This window comes from Chionomys nivalis, chromosome 10, assembly GCF_950005125.1.
Source record: "Chionomys nivalis chromosome 10, mChiNiv1.1, whole genome shotgun sequence".
Taxonomy (NCBI): domain Eukaryota; kingdom Metazoa; phylum Chordata; class Mammalia; order Rodentia; family Cricetidae; genus Chionomys; species Chionomys nivalis.
Genome location: NC_080095.1, coordinates 73,247,772 through 73,262,529, shown reverse-complemented (window position 1 = coordinate 73,262,529; position 14,758 = coordinate 73,247,772). Strand labels below are relative to the sequence as shown.

Sequence of the window (14,758 nt, the reverse complement as noted above, 5' to 3'; positions counted from 1 at the left end):
CTTGTGCTTTGTACTGAATCTCTCATACACAGCATTGGCTCCTAGTATGTTATTTATTTTTCTGTCATTGCTCTGCTAAGTGAAATAGTCGATGTCTATATGATATCATGTATGATAAATAACTAGATTTTACCAAAAGACTAGTAGTTTTGATGATACAACTTCATGTCTTAAAAGTGTTATCTAATTTTCTAAATCTAAAACATTTTAAGATATTGGTTTTTTTTAACCATTGAGATGTGAAATAACTTTTAAAGTATTGGTGAAACATGGTACTAATAACTACTTCCTGATGGCAAAACTGAACTCACTATTTTGCCTTACTTAGTTGACGTTTTTTTCCCTTATGACTGTTATACAGAGAACTGTGTCTTTGTTATTGTTGCTGTTTTGGAGTCAGGGTCTTGCTTTGTCATCCACATGGCCTTGAACTCTCGAATCTCTCTGCCTTTACCTACCCGTGTGTAAAATCAACCTTTAAAAAATGCCTCGTCTCTATTATCTTACCTTGTTATTCTTTTAAAAGGCCAGGGCTGTCGTGTGGTATAATTATAGGAATCCATATTCATGTGTGAAGCAGTGTGGAGAGACCCTTGGCGGAGCACTGTGAACAGCCATGGGATGATTCTCGTCCATGGACTCCATCAGCCCTCTATAAAGATGGACAAGGACTAAACTTGGAGTTGTGGTTGCTTGTGGGCTGCTTGCAGAGTAATTGGATGAGGAAGGAGGAGCGGGGCTGGATTCTTTCAGGATGCGGCAGAGGGAAATGAAAGAAGCAGCAGAACTTGTGAGAAGAACCAGCTGTGTAGGTCTGGTCCTTCATCTGTCATTGTCTGTGTGTCCTCAGCAGGTGACCACCAGCCTTCCTTGTGGAGTCCCTACCAGTATGTTGGATGCTAGAATATTTATTTATTGGTTTTATTACAGTTATTGTGTTGGGGAGAGAGGTTGTGCATGCAGTGTGACTCATGTGTGAAAGTCAAGAGGACAACTTGTGGGAGTCTGCTATTTCCTTCTACCATGTGGGTTTCGGGAATTAAACCCTGGTTGTCAGGATCAGCAGCAAGCACTTTTACCCACTGAGCCATCTTGTCATCAGCCCTTGAACTTTTGGGAATTGTCAGGCAGACAGGATATGCTCATGTAGGGAGGAACCTAAGTGGGATTCCTGTACAGGATAGCACTTAATAATATAGCTTCAACTGCCAATTGACATAGCCTCAAGTCATCTCAGGCCGTCTGTATTTTGGAATCTGATGGCCTGTTGCCATGTTTGTAGGGGATCATCTTGATTGCTGATTAGTGAGGGAGAGTCTAACACACAGTGGATGGTGCCATCCCTAGGCAGGTTGGTCTGGACTGAGCATGAGCCAGGGAATGGAAGAAAGAATGGGTTGCCATGCAGTTTCATCTTTGGTCCCAGCTTCCAGGTTCCTACATGGACTTGCTGCCCCGACTTCCCTTAATGATGGATTGTGATTTGGAAGTATAAGCTAAACAAACCCTTTTCTTCTGTGAGATGATTTGGGCCAGAGGATTTTATCACTGCAGCAGATAACAAACTAGTACAGTAGCCATTGTGATTAGGATTTTTCTTCCCTCATCTGTTAAATGGATGTATTTGTATTGCTTTTCCATTTTCTGTCATTTTACAATATGCCAGATAAGATTATCAGTTATAGTGCTTGGAGGAATATGGGGTTTGAGCTTTTACTAGGATACACTGTCACCTGTTGTCTTATGTCAACTTGACATACGAACTGGAGTTATCTAAACGGACAGAACCTTACTGAGAAAGCGCCTCCTTAAGATCCATCTGTAAGACATTTTCTTAATTAGTTACTGGTGGAGGAGAGCCGTTATGGATGATACAATCCCTTGGTGGGTGGTCCTGGGTTCTATAAGAAAGCAGGCTGAGGAAGCCATGAGGAGCAAGCCAGTAAGCAGCACCCCTCCATGGCCTCTGCATCAGATCCTGTCTCTAGGTTCTTGCCCTGCTTGAGTTCCTGTCCTGATTTTTGATGATGAACTGTGCTGTGGAAATATAAGCCAAATAAACTCTTTCCTTCCCAACTTGCTTTTTGGCCATGGTGTTTTATCATAGCAACAGAAGCCCTAACTAAAACGCTTGTCATTGTTTATCTGTCCTTAGATACTGTTTCATCTTAGTTTCCAATTCTTTGTAGAATCCCTAACTAAGGATTAGGGCTAACTAAGTCATTGTTTATCTGTCTTTAAATACTGTTTCATTTTAGTTACCAATTCTTTGTAGAATCCCTGCTGTCCTATTCCTTTGACTGAGGGAAATGAGAAACATGCCCTTTAAGGCCTCACACAGCTTGTCATGCTTTTTGTAGAGATCCTTAAAGTCTCTGTGGTCCATACCTCTATGTGACCTGTGGTTGTCCTGATGTAACTGTGACTTTGTGCAGGATTTATGTCTAGTCTTTTCTCCCTGGCCTCAGATACAAGTCTGTGATTGACAGGTACAGAAGCAGCTAGGGATAGCATTCGTGTGCTTAGCCCTTCCTGTAGAAATATTTCAATGTAAAAGTGACCATCCCGGAGTTGGAAACTGGAGAGCAGTCAGGAACGAGGCACATCCACATTCTGGGCAGTCAGAAAGGCCAGCTGCTGATGCACCATCCGTGGCGGTAGTTAGGGCATCAATGGAGCCCGGGCATATTTGTTCACTGGTTTGGACAGCCTAGATCAGCTGTGTGCACTCAGCACTGATGCCCACCCCATGCTGGCTATGGAAAAGCATGAACAGTGCAGAGAAAATGGCAAATAATGCTCAGCCTCCCTGTCCTGCTGGAGAGCTGACTTTGAAAACCTAAAATAGCTGCACTTCTCATTTGAGAGAAAAACAAGATTTTACTTTTCTTCTAAAAACAAAGGCGTCTTACTTAAGTCAAGGACAGCTACTTTTCTTGGACTTTACATGAATTTTTTTTGCCAAAACTTAAGATTATTCTTTAAAAATATATAGTAAATCATACTGTATGATTTACTATGAAGTTGAGGCAAAAGTAAAGGAAGCTTGAATTACATTTCTTCTATGGTGGAGAAAAGGATACTGAAGATGTTTTTGCTATTATTTTGTATTGTTTTCCATTTCACAGATGCCATATGTAATGTGAAATACGCTTTTAATGGAACTAAGAAAATTATAAACTAAAGGGCATCATTTTGACAGCAGAGATGATTTTAATTATTAAGCTGACATATTGGAGCTGACAATAATCTTTTCCAAGGCTTTATATTGTCCAATAGTAAATACTTTTTTCAACATTTCAAGCTACCATGCTCCTTAACCTTGGCAGGGGTGTTATCTCACATTGAGATTTTATTCCTTTTAATATCATTACGAAGAATCCCGTTTGGTCTGTGGTTCTTGCTGTCGATTAGCCATCCCCTCCCAAGGCAAACACAAGGCAGGTAGCTCCTGGCTGGGTATTGACAGGAACACTGAGAATGCGAGCAGGAACTGCCCTTCCTGTAGCATTCCTTTCCCTGAGAGAAAGCTTAGTTTTCTGTCGCTGTCTTTGATTTTTAGTTTGATTGAGTGCTGGAGACTTAATGCTGCCCTTGAGTGCCTGGCATGTCACCTGTGAGGGCATTTGAAAAGGGAGTGGATGATTTTTCTCGGGCAGGAGTCAGGCATGGGCTGAGTCATTGCTTTGTCCTGCCCTAAGAGAATATGCACCAGAGAGGATCTTGTGGCTAATGGTGCAGTTAACTTCCAGTCTTTGAGGAGAGACCATTTTTTTCCAGTATGATCGTTCCTAATTTCCCAATAGTGTGAAGATTTATTTGCTCATGCCTCTTTCAGTAAGTACTCTCTCGTTTTTTCTAAAACTTGGGTTTTTTCTTTATCCTATGCACCGTAATTTTATATGCGACTTATTAATTTCATGTATACATTGAAAGGATAAAGCTAGCTAAATGATGCTTTATCTTATATGAAGTTTGTCTCGTCGTTTTCTCTCAGTGGGGGAGAAAATGAACACTTAAGACATCAGGCAAAGTATGTAAGGTGTGAGGAACTTAGGAACTGTGTATGCATAGCTGCTTAAGATCCTACAGGCATTGTGGTATATATTGTATAGATTTGGGGAAGTGTTTGGGTTTTCTAGTACCTGTTTAGAGAACTGAGTGCTTAAATCTAATAAACTTAATTTGCACACTTCATAAACCAGGCAGGCAATGGTGTGTGCTCCAGAGCTGAGCTTTGCTGGATTTCCTCAGCATGCGTTGTCTGTAAGAGCTGCTTGCTTTTGTGCCCTTTATTTTCACTTTCCCTGATGCTTTTGCTGAATTAGAATCAGCACCAAAGCAGTCAGAGCTGAGGCGACCTAAGAAAATGTGACTGTGTGGTAGCCATGTGCTGTGTGCACACAAATGTGAGTTGCTTTTAAATTCGGGTCTGAAATTCTTCAACAAGCTGCTCTTCCTGCTTCTCAATGCTACCTAGAGATGAATATTTTATTATGGAATAAAAGACAAACTTTCTGCATCTTAAACCACATAGTATGAATGTTCGTGTCACAAGGTAATAATTTTATGAGCAGAATGTCTAAAGTTAGCTGTTTTTTCTTTGTACCTGTTGTGCCAAATTTAAATCAGAATTCTATTGCTAGCCAAACACACATCATCCACATTGTTCCATTTTTTTTCATATGTCTGTGCTTTATACCATGTGCTGAGCCAAAGTTACAACTGATTTATCTATGATGATTAGATTCTGGTCTGTAAACTGCACATTATAGGATAAAAATAGCTCGGGTTATACCATGGTCAAACTGTTTGAATACAATCAATTCAATGATCTCGGGGATCCATTTTGTTTTGTTTTTTCTTTCATCCCTTTATTTTGCTACCACAGATACTTATCTGCTCCCTTCCATGCTCTAAGCAGGCTGCTGAGATGCAGTAGTGTGTAGTGGAGAGTCAGTCTTCAGCCTGCAGGAGTCTGGTAGAAAAGATGAATATAGTGAAAATACACGATGACTTACATAATAAAAGCTCCACACATAATTCGCTAATGAAGCCTGTGGTAGCTACCTTAGGTTATAATAGTATTGTTCCCTTTTACCCACCCAAAAGCCATTGTTCATGGATGCCTTTGCTTCCTGAGAAGACACATTCAGGCTCTCCTCCCAGGCAGGAAAGATATCTTTCTCTATGGCTGAAGTCAGGTTTTCAGTGCAGTGTCTGACAGCACAGTAAAGACGAGAGAAACACAGCTCACAAAGCCTGTTTATTTATTATTTATTTATGGTTTCATTTGTTTTGAGACAAAGGTATCACTTGTAGCTCCAAGATGAACTTGGAACTATGTTGCTCAGGATGGTCTTGAACTCCCATCAATCCTACTGTGTCAGCCTCCCAGGTGCTGAGATCATGCTACATACGAACATGCATGCATGCATCTATGCGTATATACATGAACAGTATGTATGCCATGAGAAATTTCAGGAATTCAGAGGTGACGCTTGGATGTTTTCTAGTCTGGACGATCAGCTGATGTTTCTTGAAAAGAACCTCCTAAGTGATTTGTGAAAAGCAAATAAAACTTTTATAAGCTAATAAGGCGGATAAGGCTTTCCAAATAAAGGGATGGGATAAAATAAGACAAGGGGTGGGGAATTTCAAGGCACATTGAAGGACTAACAAAGAAAAACAGAAAGACATCATCTAGAGAATAGTTACAAGGAAGTGGAAGGAAGCTTGTGGAATCAATCAGTCCAGATCATTAAGGGGCTTTAAACACCTGTTAAAGGATAGTGTAGACTAAAATGGTGACTGCCAATATTTCACCGAAGAAGAAGACCTTTGAGGAAATAATTGATCAACACTTTTGAGGAGAGTTAGCAGAGGACAGCCTGGAACCCAGAGTTCAGCTGGCTCTGACATTGCCGCGTAGCTAAGAAATGGAGATGACCCGAGTGTCAGTGTTTATCTGTCCCATCCGTGTTTAGGGTTAGGGGGAGACTTGTGGTCCTGACAGGAACTCTCCCAGCGAGCATCTTCAGAACGAAGAAGCCATTAGGACTCCCCTCTGAAGTCTCAGGGTGCTCACTTTCCAACTGGCTTCACAGCCAAGGTAGGAAGAGCTATTAAGAAAGACACGGGCCAGATAGTGGTGGCACATGCCTTTAATCCCAGCACTCAGGAGGCAGAGACAGGAGGATGTCTGTGAGTTCAAGGCCAGAGTGAGTTCCAGGTTAGACTCCAAAGAAGACCTTCAGAGAGCATGAACACTCTTAACACTTTAAAAATGGAAAAATCATAATAATAGGAAAGGTGCAGATTTTGCTTGACATCACCACAAATATTTCTGAACTGATTTTAGATTTATGAATAAATGATTATTCCAGTCTCTGAGTTAAATATTTAAAACTTAATTCCCTTTTAGAATCCATGTATAATGGAGAGCTGATTTTTTTTCTGAGCTGCTCCTTTTCACTCTTCGCTTCCGACTTCTAATGCATCATAATTATTGTTCCTATCCCGCCCTTATTCAGTTCCCTGCATGAGAAATTATCTGAGCGTTTCCCGCGACTCTTCTGCGAGAGAAGAAAAGGAAATTCCGTGTGTGGGTCTCAGCAGGAGAAGAGCTGATGCAGCTTAAAATAATGCCGAAAAAGAAGCACATCTCTGCAGGCAGAGTGCCCCTGATTCTCTTCCTGTGCCAGATGATTGGGGCCCTGGATGTGCCTCTTGATCGTGAGTATTAGCAATCTACATCTCGTAGGCCAGGAGGCAAGCCTTCCCGGTATCTACCACCACTCTGAACTGTGTTGATGGGGAAAGTGTCTGCGAGGCACTGAAAAGCTAATCAAAATTAATTTGGCTTCCACCTTTAGCACCTGGTGTTTACGAAGACACTGTAGGGAAGGCCGTGGAAATGGCTGGACAAGCTGTCCTCTCTTTCTCATCATCTCTCTTTGCCTCAGGTGTCTTTTTTGTCCAGTGGCGGGAGTGGTCTGAGGAGGGGCTGGCACAACTGCCCTGACCCTCCCAGTGGGCAGCCTCCTGCTGAAGGACTGTGTGAACCACTTTACAAGAAGGTTGCAGAGCCTCACTTCTTGTCTCTCTTCATTGCTGAGGCATCTCTGGAAAAAGAGAAAGAAAACAAGAACACAGAGGATGGTGTCGCCAACCTTCTGCCCCTTTGTGTCCCCACATCATCCATACTTCATACTTTGTTTCTTCTAATTCAGACAAACAACCTCATTTCACTTTCTCGTTTCGCACACTCAGTGTGAATTTAGTTATAAGAATAGTATGTTATCGACAAGCCCACTGAATAGTCTTCTTTGGCTAAAACTATGTGGCCACAGACCAAGGTGCAAAATTTTTGATTCCGAGGCAGGACTTGAAAAATCCCTGAAAGGAAGCAGCAAACGGGGCCTACTGCATCTCTCTCCTTTATTTCCCCAAAAGTAAAATGTGAACCACAGCCTTCCTGGCCAGGGTGGTTTGTTTGTAGACAATGAAGACAACACTGGGTTCCAGCTGGATATATTCCTGCCGCGCGAAGCAGAATTTCAAATCTGAGCAATTACTGTACTTCACAATTGATTTACCCTTTATTCCCAATCTACATGACCTCTTTAAAGCCATTAGCTTCCTGAGTAGAACATCTGTTTGGCAAGCTTTCTAAGGTGCAAGAAAGATAGCTATTTCCCAGGGCTATGCAATTGCTGGGGTCTCCTTTTCCACCACAGAAATTGCAACTGGCCCCTGGAAGACAAGGCAGGGTTTCTGGCACACTCTGCTCACTGCCTGAGCCGTGCACCTCCATACTAAAGCCCAACAGAATACCACATTTTCATTTTAAGAGTTATTCATCCAGTGACCTTAATTTAAAATATGTACATGTACATTTAATTGAAATGCGCATTTGCCTGAGCCTATCAGAGCAGGAATATTTAAGTAAGCATTTGCTCTAATAGGTGCGCTGGAAAGAGGGAAAGGCAGTGAGGGAAATGCTTTTGTTCTCTCTTGTGTTAAATATATTCTTCCTTAATCTGACCTCTCAGTCTAACTATCAGGGGAAACAGGCACCTAGGGCTAACTCAATTATGGCAGCTAATGGAGAAGAGGCACAACCGTGATGAAAATAAAGTCACGGGTAGCCTAGGCTGTCCTGCATTAACCTTTGCAAGTAGTAGTGACAGGCAGCCCTGCAGAATGATTGGAAATGCATGTAAACATGTCCCCGTTCCTCACACCCTTTCTTCGGTACACACAATTATCCTACATCCTCAGTCTGGATGACCGAGAATGCCGAAGCAGAGATAGGCCAATGACATAAAGCCATTTTGGAGAGTAACCATAGAAATGTACGAACCGGAAATCAGTGTGGGATTTGACTTGGACAGAAAGTGGTAGCAATCGCTCATTGTTAGGCATCATTATCATATGCGTCCTGGTGTCTGGGATAATAAGATCAGGCCCTACACAGAAAGTGACAACTCGAATTAATTGTAGATTTCATCTGTTTTTCAAATTGACCATAATTATCAGTGCAGCACAATGTGTATGGGATGGAATTAGCTATGCCTACTCCTGGAAATGTCCTCTCCCTTTTTTATTCCCCTATAGCATCGCCTTTGTTCTTCCATATGCTGATGTGAGAAGCTGCTGCAGGGGCAGACAAAACTATGAGTGCCCGCTTCTTTCTCTTGTAATGTCACAACTGCAACTTTTACAGTATGGTTTTTTATTCTAGGTCAAGCCAAGTAGACAAGATGCCCTTTTTATCTTTAGGGTGCTAACTTTCTCATCACTAACATCTGATTTTCTTTAATCTTCTCTGCCCACTCACCTGCTGATACTGATGGGGAAAAAAGCAAAGCTTCTTGACGACTGTAAGTGAATTTCCACAAATTACTAGGCAGTGTGAAGATGTGGCTGTGTCCTTGTTTCTTGAACTAAGAGTGTGAACCAAGCAAACAACACCATGCGTTGTGATGAGTGTCTTTCTAAGCATGTTGTTTACTGTAGCCAAATGCCTCATTTGAATGCTAAGGTACAAACGTACTCTATAACCTGCATGAATAACGGGGATTCTGACGCTACCTTTGCCAACCCGCTCTTCTACTAATATACTAGCTGTGTCTGCATCTGATGTAACTCAATGAGAGAATTCAAAACCTTGTAGGGAGGTTCGTTTTTTTTTTTTTCTTTTACAAATGTCAGCTGGAACAGACACACATCTTTTGCAGAGTTTTGAAAGTGGGTGGCGTACAGAAGCCTCTCTCAAGTTCCTCTTCTATGACTTGAGCTCTGAGAACTGGGTAGAACAGTGGTCCTAGGTGCTGTAAGTAGAACAGCTCTGCAAAGTAGAAGATTGCTTTGACATACACAGAAGCAGAACACTTCGGCTAATTGTTCAGTGGAGGCTTCCTAGGAGGAAACAGTTCTGCTGCTTCTGACAGCTGGGTAGTCTTTATCATGTACTGAAGAGAGGGTCCCTTCTCCGATATTCTCCTTTGATGTTGAATTAAACAGAGAAATCTTGGTAAGTCACTTATTACTATAAAGCATTTGTTAATTGCCATATGACCTAAGCACCGCTCAGAAACGATACATCCAGATGGCAAACTCCTGGCACAGCTGCAGGCACAGGAGGGGAAGCCCTGCATTTGCAACCAAATTTGCATGTCTGACACTCTTGGACCCCACCTCATTCCCCTGCAAGAAGAACTGAACTGAATGACTCCTAAGAATCACTTCTATCAATGTCTTTGTTCACCGTTTCGATGGTGTAACACCTCAAGAATTCCTTTCATTATCCCAAATGCTGTACTCCCAAAATCTGAGGTTGATCACTCCAAAATGAAGCTGGCAAAAATTGGAATCCCGAAGCAAAACTGAACAGTCCTAGCGTTGGTATCTATGAAAACTTTTACACAAAGTGTGCCACTAATCCTCCCAGTTACAGCTGGAAGCCAGGTCAAATTTTGAACCTCCCTCCCCTCTGAGGGCTACAGAAGTTGAGCCTTAAGTCTCCCAGCTAATGAAAAACAGAGATTCACCAACCTCAGCCAGAACTGCTGACTAGCATTGGAAATTGACAAGATAAAGGCAGGAGGGTCCAAAGTGCCTGATGCGGGGGAAGCAAACAGGAGCAGGACTGCTTCGTCGCACAGTCCCCAAGATGCCCCTCACTTTGCAGCACACGCCAGGTTTCTCAGCCCTAGAATGTTAGCACTGGGGCTGGTAAGACATCCTTGGCCTCTACCTACTCTAGGTAGCCATTCTACCCCAACCCTAGTTGTGGCAATGGGAACTTTCTCCAGATAGCCAAGGGTCCCTCCCTGAAAGAGCAAGGGCAAAGTGCTCCTGTTGCAAACTACGACTCTGTGAATAACTTCAGCTGAAGATGTGCCTAGCACAAGCAGAAGCTAGGTGAGAATTAGTCTCTGCTTGGTGCATTCCTGGTCAAGCCAGAGGTTGAAGTCTGTGGTCTCTCTAGTACCTTCCCATTCTAACAAGAATCATGATCTCATGAGACGAAAGACACTGTGGTGGTCTTAGAGCAATTTGGATAATGCTCAAGGTCTCTAGACTGGCTTTCTTAGATTGAATTGCTCTGAGTCAAAACAGTTAATTCAAAGGTTCACAGTAAAGGTAGTAATTAGGAGAACACAATAGAAGCATCGTCTCCTAGAAAGAAGAATTTCAACCCCATCAGTTGCTGAAATAAGAGTGTTTTCTCTTTATCCCTAATTCATCTACCTTTTAGCTCTGATAAGGCATGTCAAAGCTCTGATTTAACAGTATTTTAAATATGAGCATGTCAAAAGTATGTTTCCCTGAGATATATTAATTTACATAATTAGCATATTAATGAGCTCTATGTCAGTGACTGTATTCTAAGAGTCACATCTTCTTCATAACTTATATTGAAACAGAAGAACCATGAATTTCTCATTGTTACATCAGAAGAACAGTGTTTGAATATCAGATTTGGACTAGTAATCATTTTCTCAGATTTTTGGTATGGGAAAATGAAATTGCAAGTGTGTGTGATGTTGCCAAAGGGAAGTTGTGTCCTGACTTCCCGACTTTAGATGAGTTTTAGTTGAAAGCTTAATCAGGATTTACTGCTACAACAGAAGTTACTAGGAATATTTGTGGCATATTTAGTCTAAGGCAAGTGATTTTAACATAGAAAAGGTGGCTGCTATCATGATAGTAAATCGTTTATTTCTTTACATTATTCCTCCTTTTACAATTAAGTGGTACAACCTCCAACCATCACTCAACAGTCACCAAAGGACTACATTATTGACCCTCGGGAGAACATTGTGATCCAGTGTGAGGCTAAAGGGAAGCCTCCTCCAAGGTAAGCATGCTTCCTGCTCGGATAGCACTTAAAATAGTGGGCAAGCTCTGTGACCATAGAAATGTTTGGAATTTTGATAAAATAGGGACGATCGTGCGGAGTGAAGTCTTTCTTAGTTGGATATTTCTAAACATGACCAACAGCAAACTCTTCTGTTTTTCTAACTCTCGCCTCATTTCAGCCCTTTAAAGGTGTTTAACGTGTCTTCTTAGGTCCTGCATCTCTCTAATGTTCCAGTTATAGGTTCGTTGTCTCATCTCTCAGATTAATTCCAGCTCATTTGCTAAAGTGCAGACTTTTGCACTTTCCTATTCGTGCTTTTCTGTAAAATGCTCGTAATTATCAAGGCGATACAGACCCTCTAATCTTGGTTCTGACAACAGTGGTTTATGATAAGGGAAAACACCTTTTACCTGGGCTTCTTTTTCTTATAGATTGAAAGGACAGTTTGAGTTGATGGCTTCTACAAACTCTCCTTCCTATCTCTCTACTGGCCATGGAATACTCCTGCACTGTTCGTTGTACTTATCAGGGCTCTTCATAATTCAGGGCTCTTCATAATTCAGTCTAAACAAAGTATAATAAAGATGTAAAAACATCTCATTTTTTTCAGTGTTGTGATTTAATTTAATATTTTAAGCAAGGGGGCCTTTTACTAAATATTAAAATCTAACAATTATTCTTGGACCCCATAAAGCCCAAGGTTTTTTTAAGGGGACTATAACCCTATTTTTCTAGACCATTAATGAGTTTAACCCTTGATGTGTTGGGCAGCTTCTCCTGGACTCGCAATGGAACTCATTTTGACATCGACAAAGACCCTCTGGTCACCATGAAGCCTGGCTCAGGAACACTCATCATCAACATCGTCACTGAGGGGAAAGCAGAGACCTATGAAGGAGTCTACCAGTGCACAGCAAGGAACGAGCGTGGCGCTGCCATCTCTAATAACATTGTCGTCCGCCCATCCAGTAAGGGAGATTTGTCCCCCAGACATGACCTCTATACAATAGTGACCATTTGCAGTTGTGGTTATTTTGAAAACATTTAAAAGTACATACCTTTTAAAATTATGGGTAAAGAAATTGCAATTCATCATGAGACTTTCCATTCATAGAAATAACTTCTAGTTGGTATTTTTCTCTCCTTGTATATATGTATATAAAACCAGCTTAGCCTGAAATTGATATCAATATATGATATATATTCTCTTATAAATCTTATAAGTGAGTATACATATATAATACTGTATAAAATTCATATGTGTATATATTTACTTATTTAGCAAATATGCTGACATTATGTTTTTCCCATTCTCTGTGGAGAACATGCCTGTATCAAAGCCAATGTCTTATTGGTGTATTAGTGTAAATTATTAGATAATGGATTAGTGGCTTGAATAACACTATCAATGATATAATTGTTATAATATGTTAACATATATTTTATATATATATATAATTATGTTATATGTTATTATGTTAACATAATAATAAAGGAAAATTTTCTTTTTTCTCCTATTATAGTTTGCTTTTTGCAAAAAAGTCTCTAACACCTTATTTAAAGTAGTTTTAGTATTCAATGTATGTAAATTCTAAGTTACTGTTTTTCAAAAACTTTGGGTGCCCTTTTTTTTATATTGTTGTCTTTTTTTTATTTTCTCTTGAAGACATAACTCAGAAAGTTTTTGGTTTTTACTTAACAGGGTCGCCCTTGTGGACCAAAGAAAGACTTGAACCAATTATACTTCGAAATGGTCAGTCATTGGTACTTCCCTGTAGACCTCCAATTGGATTACCACCAGCCATAATATTTTGGATGGATAACTGTAAGTCTTATGACTATGAGTTTTCTTCAATCTTCTTGTAGTTATTTGTTGTCTTAACACTTTACTTCCTCTTAAGAGTCGTAAAGTGCTTCAGAAATGATTGATAGGTACTCAGAGAAACAGCTGCTTAGTGATGTTAAGTGCCATGCCACGCCATTCATTCTTAATGACGTAAGTACCATGCCACGCCATTCATTCTTAATGATGTAAGTACCATGCCACGCCATTCATTCTTAGTGACATAAGTACCGTGCCACGTCATTCATTCTTAATGACGTAAGTACCGTGCCACGCCATTCATTCTTAGTGACGTAAGTACTGTGCCACGTCATTCATTCTTAATGATGTAAGTACCATGCCACGTCATTCATTCTTAATGACGTAAGTACCATGCCACGCCATTCATTCTTAGTGACATAAGTACTGTGCCACGTCATTCATTCTTAGTGACGTAAGTACTGTGCCACGTCATTCATTCTTAATGACGTAAGTACCATGCCACGGCATTCATTCTTAGTGACGTAAGTACTGTGCCACGTCATTCATTCACTGTTCCATGTGCTGCTAGAGATTAACAACAACAACAGAAAATACAAGCCCAGTGCCAACCAGGCTTCCTTCCTAGACAACAAGGGTCAGCTGAGACAGAAAAGGAAGTGGACAGTAAATGCATCTTGAAAATCGGTGTCAGTCAATAATGAATTTTATGGAAGAAAACAGAGCACAAATGTGAGTCCCGAGCTAATGGGCTGGGCTGAGAGGGTACACGAGTGATGACCGGCATATCTGTGTGGAAGGGGGGCTTTGGTGCCAGCCCTAAGGAGAAGCATCCCTAGGGTGAAAAAACAGAAAAAACAGACAAACAAACAAAAAAGTGGCAATTATAAAAGAGCCAACGGGAAGGAGGATGTTAGTGTCAGGGGATCAAAGGGACTCAATGGGAAGGGCTTTTTTTTTTCCTCTCTCTCTGAACGAAATAGGAAAATGTTGAAGGGACACATTTATCTTAAATAAAATAATTAGGAAAAGGTTCATTTCCATTATGGGTGGAGAGCATGGAGAGCAAAAGAGAACTGGGGGAGGGGCCAGGATGTGGCTCAGCATGTGGCTTAGTGGCAGACCACTAGCCTAGACTCTATAAGACCCTAGGGTTAGTGCCCAGCACTTGAACAAGAGAGGGGAGTGAAGGTCAATTAGGTGTGCATTGCTGCAATCCAGGGCATGGTTAATGGTGCTTGGACTTGAGAGGTAGCCCCGGAGTGGGTCTGACTCTGGATATGATGGGAGGGTACAGCCTCCACAGAGGGAGAGATAGAATTATGTGGAAAAGAATCAGGGATGAATATAAAGTTTAGAGACTGAACACTGATTGAAAAATAGGAGACTCCTTTCCTGAAACCTCAAAGGCTAGTAGAGGAGGAAATTAGGTTACTTCTATTATTTCATATCTTTAGGGTTTGTTTTTTTTTTAATCACCCCAAACAGCTAATATTTATTGAGCCTTTACTGGTTTCCTTTGCCAAGATTATCACATGGATTCCTTTGCCAAGGATATCGCATGG

General features: G+C 41.1%; 1 protein-coding gene across 24 annotated transcripts in view; it reads left to right on the top strand.

Moving 5' to 3' along the window:
* Positions 1-14,758, top strand: part of Nrcam (neuronal cell adhesion molecule) — a 253,726-nt gene that overhangs the window by 174,036 nt on the left and 64,932 nt on the right. For 17 of the 24 annotated variants that reach the window (XM_057782678.1, XM_057782677.1, XM_057782686.1 and 14 more), the window contains 5 exons: positions 6,534-6,735; positions 8,868-8,885; positions 11,263-11,368; positions 12,143-12,339; positions 13,074-13,196. In XM_057782678.1, the coding sequence (XP_057638661.1) occupies positions 6,630-6,735; positions 8,868-8,885; positions 11,263-11,368; positions 12,143-12,339; positions 13,074-13,196 (550 nt within the window). In that variant the 5' untranslated portion in view covers positions 6,534-6,629. The remainder of the gene's footprint in view (positions 1-6,533; positions 6,736-8,867; positions 8,886-11,262; positions 11,369-12,142; positions 12,340-13,073; positions 13,197-14,758) is intronic. The other 7 variants (XM_057782692.1, XM_057782690.1, XM_057782688.1 and 4 more) reach the window with 1 other exon arrangement.